The 9,984-nt window shown below is 34.9% G+C and overlaps 2 protein-coding genes across 2 annotated transcripts; one reads left to right on the forward strand and one right to left on the reverse strand.

The window, feature by feature from the left end:
- Positions 1–1,275: 1,275 nt before the first annotated feature.
- LOC111882161 (hydroxyproline O-galactosyltransferase GALT6) lies at positions 1,276–4,338 on the forward strand. Its single transcript, XM_023878518.3, has 6 exons — positions 1,276–2,497; positions 2,594–2,826; positions 2,913–3,203; positions 3,289–3,417; positions 3,532–3,705; positions 3,826–4,338. Exons 1-6 carry the CDS (start codon positions 1,618–1,620, stop codon positions 4,144–4,146), a joined length of 2,028 nt encoding a protein of 675 aa, XP_023734286.1. The 5' UTR covers positions 1,276–1,617; the 3' UTR covers positions 4,147–4,338.
- Positions 4,339–4,595: 257 nt separating this feature from the next.
- LOC111882160 (HIPL1 protein) lies at positions 4,596–8,764 on the reverse strand. The gene is made up of 7 exons (XM_023878517.3): positions 8,506–8,764; positions 8,254–8,411; positions 7,355–8,158; positions 7,066–7,279; positions 6,618–6,796; positions 6,276–6,517; positions 4,596–5,098 (listed from the first exon to the last, which is right to left on the reverse strand). The coding sequence occupies exons 1-7, from the start codon at positions 8,603–8,605 to the stop codon at positions 4,693–4,695; spliced, it is 2,103 nt and encodes a 700-aa protein (XP_023734285.1). The 5' UTR covers positions 8,606–8,764; the 3' UTR covers positions 4,596–4,692.
- Positions 8,765–9,984: the final 1,220 nt, after the last annotated feature.

Here is a 9,984-nt window from a genome sequence, read left to right on the forward strand (position 1 = left end):
TAATGACATATTCTTGTGGCTAATAAGAAATCTAATTGTACAATTATGGACAAGGATTTGTACTTTGAGGGTATCTAACTTTTATTTGAAACCCTACAAAAACATGTTTTTATATCGAGATTTTGTATCTTGAAACAGTCTGATTTAATGTCTGTAGTTTCATACAAAAAACTTAATGTTAATACTTTATCATGTCTACAATATTTTTAAATTTTTTACGATTAACTTTTCATATGAACCTTGAACGAGTTGATACGCACTGTTTGGATCATGCCTTTTATTATTTTGGGAGAATTTCATATATGCCCCTCTTAAAACCTCAAAATATCATATTTGCCCAGCTTAATTTCTCAATATCATATTTACCCTTCATAAACCTTCAAAATATCATATTTGCCCAAATCATTTTTTATAATGCTTTTTAATATTGTATAATCATTTTTATACCTTAGAATTATTATAATAGTTAAAAATTTTAACCATATTATCCTTATGTCTATGATAATGGAATGTGAACTTCTAAATTGTTGGGATGTCGCCTCTTTGACAAACAAAAAAAATTCATCTTCAACCCTCTCAATGAAATGTATATTTTGATTGTTTTGTTTTTGTTGTTGTTGATTATTATCATGTTGTAGATGAAAAATATTTTAGATATTATCATTGACATTTTGATGTTTAACAATGACATATACGATATTTTGATATTTAAGAATGACATATATGATATTTTAATGTTTAAAAAGGATATATATGATATTTTAAAATTTTATGAATGGTAAATATGATATTTAGAAATTTTATAAAGGGTAAATATGATATTTAGAAATTAAGTTGGGTAAATATGATATTTTGATATTTAAGAAGGGCATATATGAAATTCTCCCTATTATTTTTATATTCAAGAATTTTTTGTTATTTTATAATATAAAAAATATATAACTATTTTGCTATTTGTTTGTATTTATATATTAATACCTATCGATAAGAACAAACACATATCGACATAATTTCTTATGGTTTTATTCTCGCATTAAAAGGTTTTAGTACTTCATTGTTTATTTCCTTAAGATAATTACACTTTAAGATGTTTAACAAATAATTTTTCTATAAAATGAAAAATAATAATTTTATGAATTTGATATAAATGGAATAAATTTGATAAAATTAAAATCGAAACGAAATAAACTAATGAAAATAACAAAAACTAAAAACGGTATCCTTTTTGAATTAAATTTGAATTGATGGAGAATAAATTGAACTTTTGTTTGTTCCAGGCAGGCGACCGACCTGTGAAGTGTTAAAGCTTTCCTCCACCCTTCCACACATTCTCTCTCACACACAAACACACATTACAACCCCTCTCTCTACATCTCCACCATCAAAACGCGTCCGTGGGGTAACGCCCTCTTCGTTTCTCTCTCTGAGGTGTGTTTCATCTTCAATTTGGGGAGTGGGGGGCCAGGTATTGTAGAAATCAAGTTCAATTTTGAAACTGGGTTCGAGTCTTTTTCATGATTACAAGAAATCATATTACCGTTAGGGTTTTCTGAGTTGTGGGTGTTTGTTTCTTGTTCAAATTCTTTCTGAGTTTTGGGTAATCGGAAGAACTTGGACATGAAGCGAACTAAATTAGACTGGTTCATGTCTTTAAAACAGAAAAGATCGATTCAGTTTCTGATCGGTTTAGGATTTTTGTATCTGCTCATGGTTGGTCTAGAAGTTCCCTTTGTGTCGAAAATAGTTAGTCAAGAAGACGAGTCTAGTGTTTTCTTCTTCTCTGACAAATTTTCCAAAAAACCCTACGCCCTAGACAGTGAAGAAGAATTACAAGAAAAAGAAGCCCCGATTCGCCCTCTAAATCTCCCTCAAATCGCTGCCAAAATCCCTGTTAGTTCCAGGCATTCTCGAAAAATCCGTGAGTTCAAAGCTTTATCCACGTTGAATTTCGACATCAATAGTTTGAACGGCGAACCAAAAGATGGATTTGGGGGCATTCAAAAATCTGCAACGGAAGCTTTTTCAGTAGGGAAGAAGTACTGGGAAGAACTCGAATCGGGTAAACTTAAATTACCCTCGGAAAACATCACCATCAACGGTGTGAAAAACAAAACCAGAGAGAGTTGCCCTAATTCGATCACACTATCAGGGTCTCTTTTCCGCGAAAAAGGAAGCATCATTGTGCTCCCTTGCGGAATGACATTGGGATCACATATAACTCTTGTGGGTCGACCTCGAGAAGCTCATCCTGAGCAGGACCCAAAGATTTCGTTGTTGAAATCCGGACAGTATTTGATGGTTTCGCAGTTCATGATGGAGTTACAGGGCTTAAAAACCGTCGATGGTGAAGACCCACCAAGGATTTTGCATTTTAACCCTAGGTTAAAAGGCGATTGGAGCGGAAAGCCTGTGATTGAACAGAATACATGTTATCGAATGCAATGGGGATCTGCTCATCGTTGTGAAGGATGGAAATCCAGAGCTGATGAAGAAACCGGTAAGTCCTAAATCCCAATTGAATTCCAGACCTAACTTAATTAACCTTCAAACCATCTTCCGATTTCATTACCTAATTTTTTTGGGTTCTTTCTAGTTGATGGTCAAGTGAAATGTGAGAAGTGGATCCGTGATGATGATGATCACTCAGAGGAGTCAAAATCAAGCTGGTGGTTGAACAGGCTCATAGGTCGAACAAAGAAGGTGACTTTTGACTGGCCTTACCCTTTTGCAGAAGGGAAGCTATTCGTATTAACTCTCAGTGCAGGATTAGAGGGTTATCATGTAAACGTTGATGGAAGACACATTACTTCATTCCCATATAGAACTGTAAGTAGTTACTAGTTAGTAGTACACTTTGGGCTATTTTCGTCATTTTGATAAACAATTCTCTTATACTTTCCACTTTCTATCAGGGTTTTGCATTGGAAGACGCCACTGGATTGGCTTTGAATGGAGATATTGATGTGACTGCTGTATTTGCTGCATCATTACCCTCAGCACATCCCAGTTTTGCCCCTCAAAGACACTTAGAAATGTCAGATAAATGGAAAGCTCCACCTCTTCCAAATGAACCCATTGATCTCTTCATTGGTATTCTTTCAGCAGGAAATCATTTTGCTGAAAGAATGGCTGTTAGAAAATCTTGGATGCAACATAATCTTATTAAATCTTCACATGTTGTCGCCCGTTTCTTTGTTGCATTAGTAAGTAAAACACTTAACACATGCTTATCAAAATTCTTACTTTAGCTTTACACATCAACTTTACACAATTTGTTCTTCATGTCAGCATGCAAGAAAAGAAGTGAACTATGAATTGAAGAAAGAAGCAGATTTCTTTGGTGATATTGTCATTGTGCCTTACATGGACAATTATGACCTTGTTGTCTTGAAAACTGTTGCTATATGTGAATATGGGGTTAGTTCTACTTCTATCTGTCTCTATATATGTTGTAGACTCTTAAAGCTCTTTTCATGAGAAAATGTTGGACCCCACACTAAAATTTGGATGTTATTTTAATTTTTAATTCAGGTTCGAACTGCATCAGCCAAATATATCATGAAGTGTGATGATGACACATTTGTTAGAGTTGATGCTGTTCTTAATGAAGCAAATAAAATAGGAGATGGGAAAAGCCTATATGTAGGAAACATCAATTACTATCATAAACCTCTAAGATATGGCAAATGGTCTGTCACATATGAGGTACCAATTCCATTCCATTCAAGATTCCGATTCCGTCGACCGATTCCATTCCTTCTATATTCCAAAACTTTTGTGTTTCAATTTGTATGTATGTATTTTTTTTTTTTATTTTAATATCAGGAATGGCCGGAAGAGGATTATCCACCATATGCAAATGGTCCAGGGTACATTCTATCATCAGATGTTGCAGAGTTTATTGCAATGGAGTTTGAGAAGCATAAATTGAAGCTGTTCAAGATGGAAGATGTGAGTATGGGAATGTGGGTAGAGCAGTTTAATAGCACAAAAAAACGTGTAGAATATGTGCACAGTTTGAAGTTTTGTCAGTTTGGTTGCATTGAGGAGTATTATACAGCTCATTATCAGTCTCCTAGACAAATGATGTGCATGTGGAACAAGCTACAACGCCATGGACGCCCTGAATGCTGCAACATGAGATGACACCTATAAATTTTCGGTGAATAGGAGGAATGTAGTGGGCCCAATCAAGATAGCTCTCTTTCCCTTTTGAGATTCTTTGATTATTTTGTTTCTTTATCTCCCTTTCCCCTTTCTTTCTCAGATGGGGGTTTTATATAATGGGGAAGTTTTGATACAACTGGAATCCTTGGGGTGTGGGTCATTGTAATGTAATTTACTGTAGAACTGGTGGAAAAAAAAAAAGATTTTGTTGGACTTTAATCTATGACCACATATTTTCCATTCCCTCATTCATCATCTATTATTGTTATCTGTCTGCTGATTCCCTTTTACTGTTTATTATGGAAGGTTTCTACAAAATTGTTTATATGATATGTAAATCAAGTATACAACAATCTATGAGTTACAAATACAAATCTCAGACTATTATAGTTCCAAAACCATACTAGTATATATAAGGTTCAAAACCGGATAGAAATGTTTTTCCATGTCATTAAGAAATAATACTTGAAGACATCAATATTACATAAGTGTAAAGACTCGAACTAAACTTGTAATCTCAAGTTATTATGGAGTGGAGTAGACCAACACAAGGGAAAACAAGAGAAGCACAAAGAGACTCTTGAAAGAATTCTTCAATATGTTTGCACTTGAATTGCGAGTGGGTGTCACTGGACCGGTGGTGGGACCCGTGGTTGGAGTTTCATACTCGCAAGTGTAACCACAACGGCTTGGAGGAACAACTCTATACACACCGCTGCTTGATAATAGATATATGTCCTTGTTGTTATCCTGCCCGAATGAAAACAGGTAACCTAGGGCAGGAAGAGAACTGCCCGGGACAAGGATACATGGTTCTGGAGAATCCTTTGCACATGTGAATGAGATATTGTTTACCGTAAAAATTCCACTATTTACAGGCGTTTCGACGCCTGCCCACATCTCATGTGCGTATAGATCTCCGTATAAGTAACTACATATTACCAACATTCAATATTATTTATCATATACACAAACAATATTTCTGTAAAAGGTTATTCTTTCAACAACTGAACTGAGTTTACGTAGAAACGTTTCATTATTTTAGGATTTTTTTTTTATAAAATCCTAAAAAAAATTGAACAGAAAAATCCCGATTATTTAGAATTTTGTCTAAATTAACAAAACCTTTTTTTGAACAAGAAATAAGAGATTATGTGATTTTCTCAAAATAATATGATTTTTTTTTGTTAAAAAAAGATTTTGAGACTTTATCAAAAAAAATTCCAAAATAATGTAACTTTTCTGTGCCACAAATATTGTATGAGAAAATTCATGAAATGACCATAGGAAAAGGGTTGTTTGAAGATTTTAACCATGAAAAAACATGTTTTGTAAAATGACCATGACTTCTCGTAGTGGTGGGTCTGTGGAAGCCTTAAACCTCCACTATCTCTGAGGAATTGAGATGACAGGGGTAATATTGTAAAATCACACAAAAAAAAATCTGGTTCCTACTTGCTTGGCACGGAAGTGTGAACGGCTTAGGTCGTTTGGGGGGACGCTGCGGAACGAAAGCCGGAACATGAACAATCGAACGAAAGCCGGAACATAAACAATCGAATGATTGAAGAAAGATTGTTGTTACAGATTGTTTTTTTAGTACCATTATCTTTCTTGAATCAATTATATGTTTTTTAAGTGTATCCTACTTTAATTGATAAGAAGTTAGGAAATCCCATTTTTTGTCATGGTTAGTCAAAGAACAGTTCCTCAGAGGTGTGTGATGAAGAACAGATGTGTAGAAGACCTTTCTGCGAATCCACATAAGCCACTGCCGAATTGCATTTTTTTTAAAAAAATGTTATTTTTTTCTTTCTTTTTTTTAGTCTTTTTCCCCTGCCACCTCATTTCCATATTGTTGTTCACATTCCTCATAGCTATAAAATTTCCATAAAGTTTCCCCTGTCACCTCTTGGGATGTCATGATCATTTTATAAATCTTAGTTTTGCATGGTCAAATTCTTTATACACGTTTCATGAATTTTCTCACATCATGTGATATGAATAGGAGCATAAGAATCTGTCCAATAATACTTCCAACAATCTATAGAGATTGTTGAAAGGATATGATTTTGTGTTTATGGAAATAAGGATCTTGACTTGTTTACCTTCCATGCAAGCATGGGTCGGTTGTGGACCGATAGAAAAACCCTCCGGTGATTGAAGCCGAACCTTCGTTCTTGTTTATATCAGAGTGTTTGTATCCCATCACCGGAAAAACAGGGTTTATAGATGTCACCGACGTGTTTCCTCCGGGACTTTTTTCAGGAGTGTAAATGGTGGGTCCCTCGTAAACCCGCCACCCATAGTTGCCATTTCTTGTGATCATATCCACCTCTTCGTATTCGTTCTAGTAACAGATGAAAAACGTTAACAGGTTTATAATTTATAAACAATATAAACGTAGTTTCAATAGTCGAAGGAGAATGTTAAATGTAAATATGTAGTACCAGGCCCACGTCTCCACACATGAAATACGAAGGTCTTTCTGCGTCAAAGCTGCATCGCCATGGATTACTAAACCCTAAAGCCCAGATTTCTGGCAGCAAATCTTTATCTTCAAGATACGGATTGTCTCTTGGGATTGAATAGTTTCCCCATAATCCCAAACTTGTAATTTCCGATTCACCTGGGTTTAGAGTTAGCCTTCAGAGTTCAAATTTTGATAAATACAGATTTGACTTCTTTAGGTCAAACCAAAAGCTTCAAGATTCAAAGTTTATGTTGGTTTTATTATCAAATTGGACACAACTTTTTCTTCTTTGCAGACCGTTTATGAAAATCTAATATTCCCTCTAAGAATTTATAAAATATGTCCAACAGTTCGACTAAAATTTGAAATTGAAATTCAGCGCTGTTGACTTCAAAAGTCAAATGCGTCTTCTTTCTCAAACTTACTGGGTATTTTATCGACATCAAATCTCATAATCTTCCCAAGTAACGACTTCTTGTTCTGTGCAAAATTGTAAGGATCACCTCCTCCACCATCTCCCATCATGAAGTACAAGTAACCATCGTCTGGTCCAAAAAGAATCTGCCCACCATGGTGAGACGTGAACGGAAGACCCATCGTGAATATCCTCCTCGTTTCCACCGGCGAAGCCACCGGAATCTGCAGAAAAAACAGACTCCAAATATAAGAAACACCTAAAAATTTCTCTTCCCATCTATGTGATCGAAAACTTACTACAGATGCCCGTGAGGATGATGTCCCATTAACGGTGTATTCTGCCACAACGGTTTGATACCGGCAAGGCTCGGCGGCGTCATCCGCAGGTAGCTTTGAAGGGTCGCATTTTACATCGGAGTTACAGGCACACCTTCCGGAGCAACTTGGATTTTTCGATTTGTCACAGTTGAAAGAAGCAAATAACCTTCCATTTTGAGCGAAATTTGGATGCAAAGCTATCGACATCAACCCGAATTGTGTATCGAAGTAAACCTCATCTGTCAAATCAAGAAACGGATTGGACTCATCAAGATCCAACCTACGTCCAGACCCGATTTCAGGAACTGTGACTAACCAAATTTGGCCTTTTTGGTTGGAGAAGAAAGCCCGGTTCGACCCGTCGGTGTGACCCGCCATGTCAAGGTATGAACCGTTTCCGATTTTCTCCAAACACATGCCAGTTGGAGGAGCTTTGGTGCTGTTTGTAGTTATGTTTAGTTGGACTTTTTCCCCATTGAAGCAGACGGAATCTTCGAGTGAAGGTCCTCCAACTACGTTACAAAAATCCGATCTTGATTGCCAGATGTCAGTGAGCTTGTTGCTTGAATTCGCTGGTGTTGGAGCTTGACCTTGTAACAATGGCGAAAATGGTGAATTTCTTACGGATACATTCTGACAGGTATCCCATACTTTTTCACAGAAATTGTTATTAGCTTGGTTGGTTTGTGATGAGTTTGATGAAACTGTAGAGTTGCAGAGCACAGGAACTTGTCGAGGAACGGTTTTAATGGTGAAAAGCTCTGCTGAAAATGGATCGCATCTCTGAAAAATGGAAACATTCAAGTTTTTCTTGATACATAAACCCCAAAACTTGCTTAAAATCCAAACCTTCAAGTCGTTATAACCAAGAAACTTACAGAACAGAGGATGGATTTGAGAAGAGAAGCACAAGCAGGTTGAGATACATTCATCGATTCAAACTGCTTCTGTATATTCTTATCTTGTATAGAATCGCAGCATGAACTGCCATTGTAGTTACAGAAAACCAGAGGAGTCTTCGGTTTAAGTGGAGCACCTATTATATATACACAAGAATCATTAGAAACATAAACAAAATTATAAACTGGAAGTTCGCTAACACGTAATGGGGTTTCTGAGAAGTTGATTACTTGAATCTGTACACAAAGGAAGTGACAGAGCATGAGTGATGAGCAAAGTTACAGAGATGAAGATAATGAAGATGTTCATAGTCGTATGATGAACAGCCATGGTGGAAACAAAGTTCTTCTCACTTTATCTTCTTCATGGAACCCTAATGAACCATTTGACTTGTGATTTATGAAAAAAGTAGATAGATAAAGATTGGATTGTGATGGCATAAGGTATTGAATCATGTAGGGAGTGTTCATAGTTGACTTTGTAATTAATTTCTTGATCCAAATATATATCCGGTAGTTGGTATGGTAGCAAGTATATGCTTGGTCCAGATATTGTTGTGTAATTGTTTCTCGTGTTTTTTCTTAAAAAATAAATAAATCATTGTTTTTCTTTTTTTCTTTTTTTGGTAAAAACACTACTCCGAAAACATAGTTGAGAGATATTTTCCATGAATCCAAGAGTGAAAGAACAAAAAAAGGAGGATCTTGGTTTGTTTTATATGTCGTGTAAAAAGCATTGATTGCAGCGCTCATGGATAGCCTTGAAAATTTTATCCTGGATTGGAATTGTATTACATTAGAGCCAACTTGCAATTTATTATTTCTTAAAAATAAAGGAAGAAATCCATGTGCGAAGAAACACAGACAATATTTCAACTGCTTGAAGGCGACATGGATCATAAAGAAAAAAGAGTGAGTTATGACCATGTAATAATTCACGGGAGACATTTGACTTGTAATTTAGTTGGAGAAGAATATCCCTTTTAAAACTTTAAATTTGTTTTATACGGCATTTTTTTTAGGTTTACTTGTTTGTTGATTGATAATTATCACCAGCTTTTGTAAGCTTTTTCCAATTTTGTTATAGCGTTTATGCCATCAATATACTAATTTAGTCGTTCAATAAGTTATGATTGTTTGGCAAACGTCTTAATGATTTTGCACTGAATAATAAAAGTATCATATAATAATTTATAGGTTCCAAACGAAAACATGTTATATGATAAGATTGTCGAATGAAAGTGTTAAATGATAAAAATTGTAATTTTGCACTTCTGTTTAAAAAAAATAATAATAAATATCAAAAAATTTAAAATTCATACAAAATAAGATACAAAATTCTTACAAATACTTCAAAATTAATCTCCTTTAGGAACTGGCAACATCTCAAAGAGTTTTAGAAACCCATGACTTTTTTTTTCTACGTTACTTAATTACAAACAATAACAATACTAATAACAATACCACCGATTTCATAGAAATAGGCACAATCCCATAAGAATATGCATGATATATTTCCACGGAAGATCTCCAAAAGAAAAGAAAAAGAACAATAAGAAAAAGAAAATGAAATACAATAAAATAAGATAATATTCCTACATTTAAAACGTCAATCTATAATGAAGCAAAAATAAATATAAACAAATTAAACTAATAGCCAAGTGGGGGGAAACGTAAACAAATTTTTTTTGTAGGAGCAATGCAAAGGCA

The sequence above is a fragment of the Lactuca sativa genome, chromosome 4 (assembly GCF_002870075.4).
Source record: "Lactuca sativa cultivar Salinas chromosome 4, Lsat_Salinas_v11, whole genome shotgun sequence".
Taxonomy (NCBI): domain Eukaryota; kingdom Viridiplantae; phylum Streptophyta; class Magnoliopsida; order Asterales; family Asteraceae; genus Lactuca; species Lactuca sativa.

Bases quoted from the DNA above. Each gene is read 5' to 3' on its own strand.
- LOC111882160 (XM_023878517.3), bottom strand. From the start codon at position 8,605: ATGGCTGTTCATCATACGACTATGAACATCTTCATTATCTTCATCTCT. The intron at 6,797-7,065 runs GTAAGTTTGAGA...CTCTAAACCCAG, and splicing joins TGATGTCGATAAAATACCCA to GTGAATCGGAAATTACAAGT. The intron at 5,099-6,275 runs GTAAACAAGTCA...GGTAATATGTAG, and splicing joins GACCCATGCTTGCATGGAAG to TTACTTATACGGAGATCTAT.
- LOC111882161 (XM_023878518.3), top strand. From the start codon at position 1,618: ATGAAGCGAACTAAATTAGACTGGTTCATGTCTTTAAAACAGAAAAGA. The intron at 2,498-2,593 runs GTAAGTCCTAAA...GGTTCTTTCTAG, and splicing joins CAGAGCTGATGAAGAAACCG to TTGATGGTCAAGTGAAATGT. The intron at 2,827-2,912 runs GTAAGTAGTTAC...ACTTTCTATCAG, and splicing joins CTTCATTCCCATATAGAACT to GGTTTTGCATTGGAAGACGC.